This window comes from Neodiprion lecontei, chromosome 2, assembly GCF_021901455.1.
Source record: "Neodiprion lecontei isolate iyNeoLeco1 chromosome 2, iyNeoLeco1.1, whole genome shotgun sequence".
Taxonomy (NCBI): Eukaryota; Metazoa; Arthropoda; class Insecta; order Hymenoptera; family Diprionidae; genus Neodiprion; species Neodiprion lecontei.
In genome coordinates this window covers 24,136,772-24,152,304 of record NC_060261.1, presented here as the reverse complement: position 1 = coordinate 24,152,304, position 15,533 = coordinate 24,136,772, and the positions used below count along the sequence as shown (strand labels likewise).

The 15,533-nt window shown below is 41.9% G+C and overlaps 1 protein-coding gene across 1 annotated transcript in view; it reads right to left on the bottom strand.

Moving 5' to 3' along the window:
- The window catches only part of LOC107227011 (ornithine decarboxylase), a 91,624-nt gene that overhangs the window by 43,043 nt on the left and 33,048 nt on the right, over positions 1 to 15,533 (bottom strand). Inside the window, exon 3 of the mRNA XM_046732374.1 lies at positions 8,224 to 8,300. Coding sequence (XP_046588330.1) covers positions 8,224 to 8,300 — 77 coding nt within the window. The remainder of the gene's footprint in view (positions 1 to 8,223; positions 8,301 to 15,533) is intronic.

Below are 15,533 nucleotides of genomic sequence, written 5' to 3'. Positions count from 1 at the left end.
AAATTAATGACAGTGTAGTCAGGGCGGCTAGGTGGTCTAGTGGAGTAAGTCTCCGGCAAAGCATCTCTAGATACCAGGTTCGATTCCTGGCTCCGTCGTTAATTTTTCAACTCACCTAAAAATTTCGAAAATTGTACTCTCCTCTATTACGATAGAACTTCACTTAGGTAAGTTTGCTTAATCGTTTAGTTGTATTCCGCGCCTTCTCCTCAGATCAAATGGTAGATGTTCATAGTAGATACGGTAGATATATTCTGATGAATTGTGCTTAACACATAAGTTATTATAATTAATAAACAAAATAACTCGACTTATCCTTACAGTTTTAAAATTACTTTGGCGAAACTATCTTGCTCTGATCCTATTTCCCTATTGTAAAACCTTGCGAAGGTTTTTGACTCCGTCGTCCATCCTGTAGTTTTTCTAATCGTGTCTACACTAACTCCGGTTCTCTTTGCAGCTGATGTTGACGCGTGCCTTGTACTATAGGCCGAAAAAATAGACGTGTCTATTCCACTTTTTTGCAGCGTATTCTTAATCCATTGACTTAAGGACTGTGATGAAACTGCCTTGTGGGGTTTTTTCCAAGAGATGAACGAAGCGTTTTCTTCTTTCCGAATGCTTTCAGTCTTTAAAATATATTGCTCTACTGCTGAAGCAACACAGACCGCTGGATTCTCGTGAAAAATTGGCAAAATTATTGTTGGCTGTATACGATTGTGTTTTGAAGTTTTCAACGGCGCTGGAATCTTTATTTCAATTCTTTCGCCGATTTTCTTACAATTTCTTCTATCAATTGCTGCCAACGTTTGTATTCTGTGACCTGTAGCGAGCGCTAAAAGCGTGACTGTTTTTTGGGAAAGTATTTCCAACGACATATTCTCATATGGGAACCATTTTCCTACGAAATCCAATACAATTTTCGGATCCCAAATTCTGTCGTATTTTAGCTCCGCTGGTCGTAACTTGGATACGCCCCTACAAAACCGTTTTATCAAAGGATTTATGCCGATCTCTGGTCCCAGAATTAAAGCGATGGCTGACCGCGCTGAGTTTATCGATCCATATGCCGCCCCATTTTCAAATTCGTTTGTGAAAAATTTTAAAACATCCGTAATTTGCGCTTCGAAGATTCGCGTGTTTGACCGGTGACAAAATGCCCACCATTTCTTGAGTGTTCCTTCATATTGACGAAGCGACGAGTCACTCAGAGAGGCCAAAGCTACTTTGATTGATTCTTCCGGCATCCCCTTTTCAAATAAGCCTGCCGGATGATATCCCTGCTACCACGAAAAGTTGCGCCCACAGGGGATGTGGTGTCCTGTCGGAAAAAAGCAACTATTTTTTGTTAGGCTTGAAATTAATCGGTTTCCATGCGGATACCATGGCTGAGAAGGCCAGTTGGGTATCACTAAAATGCCTCTAGCTCTTTCGCTATCAATCTTCTTTTTTACTCTCGAAATAATTGCAAAAAGGGGGAACGCATAGAAAAATGTTTTGCTCCAATCAACGGTAAAGGCTTTAATAGCTTGCGCATCTGGGTCTTTCTTCCACGAAACATACTCTTCACATTTTGTGTTGACTCTTGTTGCGAATAAATCAATATTTGGTTTACCAAATGTATGACAGATCTCTTTAACCCTTTCAGTCATGCATTTTTCATCTGCACCGATTTCGATGAAAATTGGTACTCGGGAGTTTTCGGGGTCGCTGATTACGAATCTGGCATTAGATTTATATCTTATATCTTTCTGCTCAATATTTTGGCCTGAATTAAGTCATTTGGGGGATTTTGGAATGGCTGATCACGAATCTGAAGTCATAACTTCAGAATTTCTAAATCCAAGATGGCAAATGCCATCTTATCTTTCTTTGTCTATATTCGTGTCTCTCTCTTAGCCCTACCCGGAACTAACGACGAGGACGTGGAGAGCATCTAGTTCCACTTTTTTGCTTGTTTTTTTTTCTGTTTGTTTTTTTCCTGTTTTTTTTTTGTTGCTTTTTTCAGTTTTTTGTGTTTTTTCTTTTATTTTTCGTGTTTTTTTTTTCAATATCCCTATTATGACGCACGCACGCACATACATATATCAATGATAATGATAAGGAACCATGGATTTTAATTATCTCAAATTTCATCTCAAATGAACTGAAATATTTATTCCTAATGTATATTCGAAGGAATATTCCTGATAAAGTCAGATTTCACGTGATTGAAATTTTTATTGTCACATTGCCCAATTGGATCGACTATAGCGGATCCACCATTTCGAATTTTCAAAATATAACCTCATATTCGTGATGAGCGACTCAAAAAACCCCTAGATACGTATTTTCAGAGGCCTTGGTTCAATACTAGAGCTCTGAGGTGATTTTTTAAAAGGTGGGACCGTAGCGATCCCACTATGACCGAAAGGGTTAAAGGCAGCTTTTGAGATCTCGGATTCAGTCTCTGGTTCGAGTCTTCTTGATTCGTAATCCGCGATAGTATTTTCTTCCGACTTTATATATGAAACAAAAACCCAGAGATTTCTTTTTTCGCACCACTGCCATATCAGTTTTGCTATTTTACTTAATTTTTCGATTTGCATTCCCCCCGTATGATTAATATCGCTGTGGTGTTGTCTATCCTTAAAAGGATATCGCAATCTGCCTTGTTTTCCGCGAAGCATTTTAAACCGAAAAACGCAGCTAAAAGCTCGAGATAATTGATATGGTCTTTCTGTTCCGTTTTACTCCAAAACCCGTGCGCTCTTTCGTCCTCTACACACGCTCCCCATCCTTTCAAGGACGCGTCAGAACAAATCTCCATGCAAAATTTCTTTCCTGTGATTGAGTCGCAGACCGCCGTCACATTTGAGTTCCACCACAAGAAATCTTCTCGGGTGTTCGATGATATTACCATTTGGGCCTCGTTTCCGTGACTATCCCTTAGAGCATAAAATTCTTCTCGTTCAAGATCTTTCACATATACTCAATCATATTTCACCGCCTGACAATAAGAGCCGAGTTTCCCTGTCAACGACGCAAATTCACGTATCTTACACTTGCGTAGCTTTTTGAATTTTTTGATTAATTGCGTAACTGTTAATTTTTTCTCCATTGGTAATTCGATTTTCATCTCTCTTGAGTTCAAAATAAAGCCCAAATATTTACACTTTCTCATTGGAATTAGTTGACTCTTTGCTTGATTTATAATGAACCCTAATCTCTCTAATAATTCGCGTGTTTGCAGAACATTATCTGCACAATCGTTGCTATCTCTTCCGAGAAGCCAGATATCATCCAAATAAATTACTGACGTATATCCGCGTTGCCTCAATTGCGAAACTACGGGTTTCATTATTTTTTTGAAAACGTAAGGCGCCGTATTTAACCCAAAAGGTAAACACGTAAACTCAAACAGATGTCCTTCGAATCGGAACCGTAAGTATTTTTTGTGCGATTCTTCTATTGCTATCAAATAATGTGCATCTTTTAAATCTGTTGTCGGCATGAAACAATCCTTATGCATCAGATCCTTTACTGTACGTATATCTTCGAATTTGAAGTGCACTTTTTCATTGAATTTATTCAGCTTTTTTAAATTTAAGATCAGACGACAAGAGTCATTAGGATTTGGAATTAAAAATATATTCGAGATAAATTGCCCTGTTGTTTCCTGACATTTGCGAATTGCTCCATTTTTTAATAATTATCCGATCTTGTCATAAATTTGCTTCTTTTCAGTCTCCGACCAAACCTGTTTCTTTGGTGATATTTCCTGCCCAACTTTTTCAGCAAATGGTAACTTGTACCCGTTTACCCATTGAATAATTTACCTCTGTACCCTCGAGATTTTCCCAGGCCGACAAGAATTTTCTCAATCTCCCCGCCAGAGTACGCACCGAGTCTTCTACTTGCGGTTGTGCGATCGTCCTTTCGATGACGTCCTCCGAACACTCTTCCTCTCGACATTCGGGTTCTGCTTGTAATATTGCCCGTTTGTCTGTATTGCCCGCTCGTCGTCGCTCCACGACCCCGTGTTGTCTGTCGGGGCGGGCCTTTCCAGTTTTTGCCTGTTTCTGGGAGGAAGTGGAGGCTTTTACTGCTGGTTTCAGCTCCTTTGACGAGCGTTCCAGCAATTTTGCTGTCTTGAGTGTCCCTTCGAGCTCTTTTCCGAATAGCCATTCATCCATAATCGTCGCGTTCAGTGTATCTTTCATAGTGGCGTTAAGATGTGCGAGGATTATCAAGCGTCTTGTCGTAGATTGTTGACGCTGTAGGTGTACGAGAATGTTTGACACATGGCTCAAGGTGGTCAGCAACAACATATTGTCCGGATTCACCCCTTTGAGAAGGTTAAATATAATAGGGCCTAAGAACGCGAGACACAGCGATACGTCTTTTTGTTTCTCCACCATTCGCTTGGCTCTTGTAATAATCGGCTCGAGAAGAGATGCTTTTACTTCCGGATTCAATTTTAGTGGTTCCATTATTGAGTAATTCTTCGGAATTGGATATTCTTTGAAAATATCTCTTTTGGAAGGCCCTCTTTCAGGATGCTTATTTATCTGACTAAAATATCATTATGTATCGCTGGGCCGAGTTTCTTCTCCGCGTCTATACATTTCCCTATCGCCACCAGCAATTTCTCGTCGAGTATTGGCTCTGTAGTAGTAACTTGTACCTCTGAAATTGAGCTATTGTGCTTGTCAGTCGTATCAGGTGGCGACGATGCTACTTGTGTTGACAATGGGAGAAATTTGTCCAACTCTTTCCCATGAGTCTGCTTGTCTTGAACTTCTTGTCTCACTTTACTTTAAGACGGCAGTAGTTGGTCCAACGGTATCAGCGGCGGCCTGTGGTGATGGATCTCCGATTCCTCTGAATCTTCGGAGGTAGACTTCGTACCTATAATACGAGTATGTATACATACCAGATTGAGCCTCTCTGTAAATCTATTTTTTTTTTTTTTTAAACGCCATATATATACATATATTCATATATATTGAGCTGGCTCGCCGTTATTATGCTTGCTTATTTTGAACCCTGTTCTGTAAGTCATTTCCCAGATCTTGTCTGTTTTATTTTCAGAATTTTATTCTGTACGTTATACGGCAGATCTTGTCCGCATTATCATCAGAAACTTGTTCTGCATATAACTCTCTTGTGACGCCGTACTTCGGTGCTGTCTGTGAACAGAAGTGAGGTTAAACTTACGTCTTTTCTCCAACCGACGAATCGTGTCCCTTTGCTTCTTCGATTCTTTTTTCAGTCATTTTATTTCCTTTAATATTTTGTTTTCGTCCTTCTCCGCACGTTTCTTCTTGTGTCCTATAGTTATTTTCCCGTAATTAAGCACAATTTATTTCCATGACGTGGCTTCCTTGGCACAAAGAAAAGGAATGACGGAATTGGAACGGACGCCCCGGACCGAGGAGTCGGGGCGCGCGGGATGTTTTTTTCGACACTATAAACGTTGTGGCAGCACTGGCAAGGAAGGGGTATACCATTTGATCTGAGGAGAAGGCGCGGAATACAATAAATTTATTCAGATTGTACCTATCACTAATTGTATATATTTTAATATCAAGATAATATTGTTATTTTGTTTAATGACTTTTCAATTTTCCATTTGAGTATAATTAATAAAAAATTATGAAATATTAAAAACTTCTTCTTGTCGTAAAAATGTTGTAATAAATGACAAAGTATTCCGTACTCTAAATTTGAATTTCCCGCGACCGATTCCTTATTAGCCTTTTTGATATCGATTGCAAACCTGGCAAGGTAAATGGTACTAACTGCAGGAAAATTTGTCCCTGCCTCGAAGCACGACAGTTACGGTTCTATTTGTTTCTATTCTAGGAGTCGGCCCCGCACTAGTAATAAAGAGATTGCATTCCCATTCCAAAGATGGGATAGTAAATTCGGCTCGAAAAGGAAAGGCGTCCGCCAGAAGGAAGAAATGGACAACGAGTGGAGCATGCGCAGTACGTTCGTAGCTACCTTTCTCTCTCGCAGAAAGTGCCAATGAGAGAGTTCTGACTATGGAGCGTATAGAAGGAGGGCACTCTCTAATCAATGGCGCGTTCAAAATGTGGACAAACTCGGGATTCAAGTAAGGATATACAAAATAAACGACGTGGTGCTGATTGATACTAAGTTGAGTGATGAAATTGAATGTGTTGCGGATCATGGAGAGAGGCTCCGGGCGATGTGCGACCTGCGCGACGGGGTGCGCGCTCATATGCATCGTGTATAATTGTGTCTCTTTTACACACGTTCTCGTTGCGGAGCCGAGCCTACGCCGGTCAGCCAGGCTTCACGTTAGTGAGTGAGCGTTGGGCTAGGCTGATTGTGAGGCAGATAACAACGAGCCCAAAATATATTGAGATGACACAAAACTGGATCGGGATCCCAGATTTCGTCGTACTTTGACAGCTGAGGAATTAATTGCGCAACGCCTCTAAAAAATCTTTTAGTTATACGGTGTTGCCTTATATTTTTTCAGACTATTAGTGCTAGAGCTAATTGATATGAATTCAATGTGCCATACATTCTAATGTTGCTTAAGCTACTTGTCAAAAACTCAATAGTACGTGCGATAGAAGTTGCAAATGGACAAATTTTGTTGTTTCGGAAAAAAATGCATCACACATTCAATAGCTTACGATACTATTTAATTGTTTCTTCCGTTAACAATGCTATTATTACCGGTATAGCGGTACAGAGTCTTGAGGTAGTCCTATCAAGTTAAATGTTTACCCGATAACTTCCCGGCAACCGGCAAACTGACTCTCGAAACGGACAATGATGCCTAAAATTATCATTTAATAAATCATTTTGAGGTGTCAAGTGAATCAGCTCTGTTATGAGTAATTTTTGAAATAGGGGGTATCATGACTGTGTAGGCCAGAAGGGTACAACCAAAATACCTTCTGCTTTGTCCCAAATTATTTTCCTAATCGTCCTCAAAATTATCACAAACCGCGGGAACGCGTAAAGTATGTAAGTATGTCCACAAAACAATCAATGTGTCTATCACTGCAGCTTCCACTTAGTTGTGCCATAAAACGAATTTATCACATTTCGCATTCACGTTTGGGGCGAACAAATCTACATTAAAATCACCAAAAAATAACTTTACTCTCTTATAACCCCTAATAGCTAGTTTCCATACAGTTTCGCTTGGTCTAACTCTCGATTCCTCATCGGCTTCTTTATTATTGCTTAATATATGAAAAAAAAATATATCCATAAATTGCAAGCTTTACACTACTTCCGAATTTCTTCGTCAAGTCTCAACAGTTCTGGAAGTTGAATACTACCCATGCGATTTATACAAGACAACACCGTTGTGTTGCCCACGTGGAGTAATATTTCACAAGAACGCTTATTTTTTTTCAAAATATTGTAGACCATAAAACACAGTTTTCAACTCTAGAAAGTAAATATGTTCCTCTCGTTCCTGACTATTCTAGAACCCATGTGACTGATCTCTGTCATAGCTAGCGATGCCCTTGACGGTTAACGATACGTCACTGAAGATTCCCATCTTAAATTTACCTTCCCTAATTGGATTGATTATTACAACCGAAGACCACACTCTAAACTTCGGAAAAGTAGATTAAATAATAGCTGTTTATTTTACTCTTCAAGACTTTCGCGGTCTTTCACATATATGGATTTGACTATTTTCACGTATGGTTCCTTCCTCCTCTTTCCTTTTCCTCTATCATACATCCATCACTAGCCCTATATCGTGACTCCCTTCTCTCACTAAAATATTTACGTTACTTGGCCCGTCTCTCTTTCACCCTTTTCTCACTGACTGCGTCTTCTTGCCGCACTTGACTTACATATCTTCTCTTTACGCTGTCACATTTCCCACTTCCTAGATGTCGTCACTTTTCTTCCTAGCCACCTTCCCCACTTTTCCTGCCTCTTCTATTCTCATTTCCTCTTTCTTTCCCTACTCACCTGTCCTATTCTGCCAGATTTTCCCTCTTTTTTCGCACGTTCTCAATCATATGTGTCACTCACACTGCTCTGGGAACGGAAGTCTATGTAATTCTATGTAAATATCCGATTGGCTTAGGGCAAACGTACAGGAAAAGAGGCATGCTGCACACTGCTGTACTAACATAATGCGAGTCGATCACCCGGATTTGCATCAAAATAATCCTGTTTTCACAACTCACGTAGCCTATCAGTAATCGTAAACTGGTTACTGTATCTTACCTTTGATGCGCAATCAAAACCGATGTTGAGAGCAGCTAAACTTGCGACCACCGATGGATCAGGATTGCATCTCGTAGCTGGAATTGAGTATTTCTGATAAGCAATTGTTGTACATTGTAGAATCATTTCGAGGAGTGGCATGTTCGATAAGCTACTGAGGTTGAAAATAACGGTTGAGTTAGTAGAATGTAAGAATGCGTGAGAATGCTCATATTCTGTTTATTTTCCACGGACCGATCCGAGTCGCAGCTAAAGTCCAATTTCCTTTTGAAAACCATTCCCCTTGCATACGAGCTCAAAATTACTCGACACTGACTTGGAGTTAAAATTAATTGTTGTTAGAAATAGCAATCTAGTATTATCATAGTATTTCATTACGTTTAAATGCACGCGCATTCCCTTCACTGTGATGAGCGACATCTATACATTAAAACTATATCCATGTTACCGCTCCCCCTCCTCCTTTTTGCGTTTTTTATCTAAGTAACAGTATGTAGACTTATTCGCTAATTAATAAAATCCTTGATTTTCGTTGCAATCACGACTTCTTGTGTCAAATATAACCCAATACCTATAACAATTGTAGACATATGAAATCTAAAGTTAGTATAAGCCTAATAGTGATATGGCCTAATAGGCTAGTCAAATACCTAACGGTCAGTTTTACGCGACACACACAAGCAACAGCTGTCAGCTACTTGGAATAGTAGGGTCTCAATTCTGTGACTTTTGTGACTTTTCCCTCGCGTGACGCACTTTCACCTGTTCACCCTTTTTATTTCTGCAGGCACTGTTTCAATAGTGCGTGTGCATTTGCGCGTAACAGAATCAAAATCTGATTCTGTTACGGATCCCTACTGAGCACGCTAGTACTGTGTAGTAGGGGTCGTGCCTCTGGGGGAAATGCCGCACGATTGGGCCTCGATTCGATGAGATTGGTTCCACTCTTCTCAAAGAATTGAGACCCGACTGTAAAGATGCGACGCATGCCGGCCGACGCCGAGGTTAGCCGACGCCACCCATACGGAGTCGACGGACACCGAGCGGCAGGACAGAGACAAGCTCGCGGAACACGGACACGCACAGGCTTATAGAGATAGCCCTACTGAAACCCTAATTAAAAAGAGAAAGTAGCCGCGGGAAACTGACCTCTTTCTTGCACAGTCCGAAGAGTGAGGACCAGCCGCCCAGCGGGAAAATCAATAAAACAAGCGAGGAGGTATAGTTGTATGAGTCTATATGTTTTCCCCGCCAAATCACCGATTAGACTGATAGATCGGACTTCCGCTGTTACTTTCTCTTTCTTATTAGGGCTTCAGCTCGATGCATGGATTGTGCAATCTATTTCCATAAGCGATGCGGACACGGTGTAGGAACGAAAAACACCCAGGACAGCCGAAGCGAGTTGACGTCAACAATACTGAGTTGTGAGATTTTTGTAGGTATGGGGATGTATATATGTACAAAGGGTTGGGTGTTGAATCCCTGATTCCTAGATGGATGTATATGTATATAGAAAGTGAAGAGTCAAGTCTTCATAGGTGTTGCTGTATATATTGTAACGTGGCATTTCGGACAGACATGCCCGTTACAAGGTACTCCCTGAACCTTGGGCGGGATTCAGGAATAAGGGTTTCGGAGATCGAGTCGCGAGATAATAATAGAGAGCGCCAGAACTGGAGTCACGCATCCGGGTTTCGACAGGGACGAAATAGCGAATTACGATTGAGATATTGCAGGCTTGTGTTTTTATTTTTTTTTCGAGTACACCGGCCACACGCCAGCGACCAACTCCGACGCCGAAGGTATTTCGAGGCAAGGCGAAACCGCGGAGATCTCGCGGGAAGGATATCGAGGCTGCAGAGGGGGAGACAACGGAGATCCCTGCAGCGCGGGAATCCAAGGCGGAAGCGATTCCCGCTGGCGGCCGGCGCGCCGCAGCCTCCCCGCTCACCCCACCTACACCCAACCGAGGCAACCGCGAGAGACCAGCTAGCGACGAGGGAGCACCACCCCGCCCAACCCTAGGACCCCGTAGAGCTGCGCGGAAGACGACATCACGATCTAGCGTTAAGTTCTGCGCCGCGTAGCGACGATAGGTGCGCGTCAGGTTGCGCAATCTCCAAAATCGATGACAGATCGATTGTTGCGCGTTCTTAGGGTAATGACGTTACGAAGGACGAGACCGGCGTTGCGGCCGATCGACCATGAGAGATCACTCGAGTTCTGGCGACCAACCCAGGTTGAAGTCCGTAGCGAAGTAGATTCGTGTTTCGAGTTTTGTCCGAAAGACATTGGTAGTTGCCAGGGAGGATGGCTAGTGTGAATCACGAGGGAGTCGGGGCATTCGTCTTCTGGATGTGGAGCGGTAAGCGCTGCTAATATTCTTTCGAGAGAATTTCGAGAGACATCAATTAAAGGCTTGCCGAGGAACGGGTAGTCATAGAGGGTTTGCGTTAGCGAAAGTACTCGAAATTCTTTAGCCGATAAATCTGCTTGGTGACCGTAGCCTGAGTTGCGCGAAACAACGTAGAGCCAATTTTAAGTGACCGACCTGGTCGAGTAGCTTCACGGGTTTCAGTCGCGGCAAGACAACTGTAATTTGAGATTAACCAAATTCTGTTACCCCGGGTCACGTCAAACCAAGTGCGATAAATTGTAGCTTCGCGTGTAGGTCGCGAATCGTCAAAAGGGGAAGCGTTCCCACTCGCGATAGGCGTTGAGACGTCGCGGAGAAAGTCGAGTTCGGATGCGTTTAAAATAACAGCCAGGCGATCCCAGTGGTGACCGGCGCTATTAAAAATACCGGCTCGAGATGTGATTCGCGCGTCGAGTTACGTTCTTTTGTTGTTTGAGTATTGAATAATTGTGTATTGTTAAGTGGCGATTAGCGCCGACGTTAGTAGAAGACGGTCGCGCCTGGCGCGCCGAGAAAAATTCTATTTTTTTTTGTTTTGAAGATAGCGTTTGTTATTAACGCAGCGACTAGCGCACGTAGGCAGTAGAGGTCTTCTAGATCTATTACTTTTTTTTTGGTCTTTCTTTTTTTGTTAAACCTAAGCATTTAATTTTGAATCACGCATAGCGACTTACGGATTATTATTTCTCTGGCTTTGTAATTGGAATCGCGAGAAGCGACTTGTACAGCATTATTAATTTTATTTTTGTATTATCGCTGGCTAGAAATATATTATTGGAATTTTATATTAACTTGGCTAAATTACCCCTCCCCTCTCCGCGGTACTGAGCTGCCGAGTATCTGGTCGCGGTATATCGCATTACCGATTTCGAGGCGTGTTGATCACGCCAGGCGCCCAACAAATTTCGCGATCTCGTTTTAGGTCCAGGATACCTCGCGGACGCCGATTGATTGTGCACGCGGAAAGTTCTCGGTCATCTTCTCCGAGTGACCGAGGGGCAAGAAAAATCCCCGTCACAATATGTAGGGTGAAGGATTGAATCAGTAAAGGCATAACGGTACATACTGTAACGTGGCATTTTTGATGAAACCCCTGAACCCTGGGCGGGACCAAACTTAAGGGGTTTCCGAGATTCAGTAGCGAAGTATTTGTAAATAGGTGCCTGAACTGGAGTCACGCATCTGAAATTACGAGAGGGGACACTGTAGCGAATAAGATATTTCAGGCTTTTTGTTTTTCGAGTTTCAACGGCATCAAGTAGAAAATCAGCAACGAATTCGAGGAAATTTCGCGATGACGGAATAGCGATGATTATGTATATATATATATATATATAATAGGATGATTATGACGGTGGGATGTCGAGAGGCTGCGGAGGGGGAGCCAACGAAGATCCCTGTATTGCGGGAATCCAAGGCGGACGCGATTCCTGCAGCGACCGGCGCACCGCAGCCTTCCCCCTTCGCCCTGCCAACAGTCGACCGATGAATTTGCAGCGAGCTGACTGACGACGAGAGAGCACCACCCCGCTCACCCCCGGGACATCATGGAGCTGCGCGGAGGACGAATTTGCGATCTAGCGTTCACTACTGCGCCGTGATGCTACGAAAGGTGCGCGTCGAGTTGTGCAATCTACGAAATCGATTACGGATCGATTATTGCGTATTCTTGTGAGTATGACGTCACGTAGGGCATAGCATATCGAGATCCGTGTTGCGGCAGGTCGTCAATTTGAAAGATCACTCTAGTTCTGGCGATCGTGCTAGATAGTCACGTTTTGGAGTTTCGCGAAGCAATGGAGCCGCCTGAGGATCACAAGGGGGTTGGAGAATTTGTTGCATGGATACAGAACGGTAAGCGCTGCTTATATCCTTGTGAATTAATTTCAAGAATAGTTTCGTAAAGGCTTGCCAAATAACGGATAACCATTTTGGATTTGCGTTGTCGAAAAGTACTCAAAATTCTTTTGCCGATTCTTTTGCTTGGTGACCGTAGCCTGAGTTGCGCGTGTTGGAATAGAATAAATTCTGAGTAGTTGAGAATGTTGAGTAGAGTGACGGTTTTGAGTTGCATCTTTCTCGTTTTTGAAATTACGTATAGTCCGAATTCCGCTGTACCGGGTTGAGCCGCGTTATCGCGTTTTTCGGTGTCACCTCTCGGATAGGTCGTGAATTGCCGAAATGGCGTGTTCGAATTAGCAAATAACGTTTTTGGGGACTTCGAGAAAATTTGAGTTCGGATGCGTTGCGATAGTGTTTAGTTGAGGTGACGTTTAGTTGCGTTTGCGTTTAGTTGAATCCACGTTTAGTTAAAATGTTTTGCCGAATTCACGTTAAGTAAAGATTACGTTAATTGAGTTACGTTAAATTGATATTGCGTATGATTGAGGTTGCGTTTTCATTGAGTCTAGTTGAGTAGCGGTTGAGATGAGAAGTTCGTGTTATTGAGTTTCAGTTGAGTCTGAATTATGTTGGCGGTTGAGAATTTGTTTCGTCGAATTTCACATAAGGTTGAACTCTGTGGATGTCGTTTAGTTGAGTTAAGTAGAAAATAAGGTTTATCTTAATTCAAGTTGTCAAGTTTAGCTTTTTTTCGGTAATTCAATCATATACTCATCTATCTTTCCATCTTATTATTAGCGGTTTTGTACATATAACAAATTTTGAAGAAAAACTCTGATAACTCGTTTGTAAACTCGTGCTTTTTCGTGAATGCTTTACTTGATGTATATATATTGTGAGGCTGATTTTTACTGCACTTCGGCCACCTGGAGAAATGACCGAGAACTTACAGCGCGCACAATAATTTCACCGCCCACGATGTGAGCTGAAAAAATGATCTTATTACCGATATCGCGAGATTCTATTGGGCACCTGGCGTGGTTAACACGCCTCGAGATCTTTGTCTTCGCTAAACCTCGGGACTATGCTCGGTAGCTCAGTACCGCAGAGAAGAGAGGGGTAATTTTTGGAGCGAGAGAGACACTCGACAACAACACGCTATTTACCAAAAATAATATAAAATAATATATTTTACAATAGTAGCAATACAAAAACAAAAAAAAAAGTAATTCCAAATTCGCTCTTCACGATCCAAAATCACACAACAGAAAATTATTCGTAACCTACGCTATTTCTTAATCTACTGAGCTTCTAGCTCCCTAACTAAAATCGAACTCACTATTTATGAACCTGTAACACGCAACTCTTAATTCGAAACCTAGGACCTTTAACACTACAGCACTCAATGCTCGAAACCGAAACTATAACTAATTTATGGACGGTGCGCCACCGAACTATCGAACAGATGGCGTTCTCAATATCACCCGACTCGGAGTTTCGACGCTACCTCGAGCTGCCTTAAATGTAAACTTGACAACTTAAATTAAGATGAACATTATTCTCTACTTAGCTCAACCAAACCACATCTACGGAGTTCAACCTTGTGCGAAACTCAACTAAACAAATTTCGGCAATTCGCGACCTACTCGAGAGGTGACACTGAAAAACCCGATATCCCAACTCGACCCTGTATAGCGGAATTCGGGCTGTACTTAAATTTAAAACCGAAAAAGATTTAACTCAAAACCGTAACTCTACTCAAAATTTTCGGCTTCTCAAAATTTATTCATCTCTATAACGCGCAACTCAGGCTACGGTCACCAAGCAAAAAAATCGGCAAACGAATTTCGAGTACTTTTCGCCAATGCAAATCCAAAATGGCTATCCGTTATTCGGCAAGCCGTTACTAGATTACTCCCGAAATTCAGTCGCGAGGATATAAGCAGCGCTTACCCTTCTACGCAACAAATTCTCCAACACCCTCGTGATTTTTAGGCGGCTCCATTGTTTCGCAAAACTACAAAAAGTGACTATCTCGTACGATCGCCAGAACTAGAGTAATTTCCGAAATCGACGACCGGCCGCAACACGGATCTCGGTATGTTATCCCCTACGTGACGTCATACCCACAAGAATACGCAATAATCGATCCGTTGTCGATTTCGTAGATTGCGCAACTCGACGCGCACCTTTCGTAGCATCGCATTGCAGAACTTAACGCTAGATCGCAATTTCGTCCTCCGCGCAGCTCCATGATGTCCTGGGGGCGAGCGGGGTGGTGCTCCCTCCACGAAGCAAGAGGGAAGGAGACCGAACTCTGCCGAGGCCGCATCCCAAAAGTGGGATCAATTTTCCAGCGATAAGTGAACAGTTCGCTGCGAAGAATAGCCGAGATGACGAGTCACGCATGCGCAGTATGACTCAGCTGCGTCCTTGTCTCTCTCGCATAAAATGCGAGTGAGACAGTTTTGTTATGACAGTGAGGTTAGTTTTTACGGTAAGATGTCAGCGTGACGTGTACTGCAGTGCAAAACCAAATATAAAGACAAAAATAACAATCAAACGTTGTTTAAAGCTTCGTCGGTACGTAACGTGATCATAGAGTGATGGTAAAACAAAATTATACTTCTATTTATGTTTATTACCAGATTGTACAATAAATTGAAATTGCCAACAACAAGCAAGAAATATCGTTTTTATGTATATATCTAATTTGTAAATCCTTATATCCTACATCCTAACCTTATCTCCTAATTCTCGTCACTGTCGCTGATAATTTCTATTATGTAAAACTTTTATATATCCTGATTCTCTCATTTCCTACTTTAGCTGATACATTTTGAGTATTAAATTGTGTAAAACTTGTATACATCCTGATTCTCCTATTTACCATTTACAATTTTCGTATTGAACATGATTGATAAATTGTTCACATTTAAAGCATGATTGTAAAGAATGGTTGTTCAATATCCTAATGATCTGGCAAAGGCATTTTATCTACGTTGTTCAGAAGAACAATAAACTGATCCATATTAACAAGGATAATACA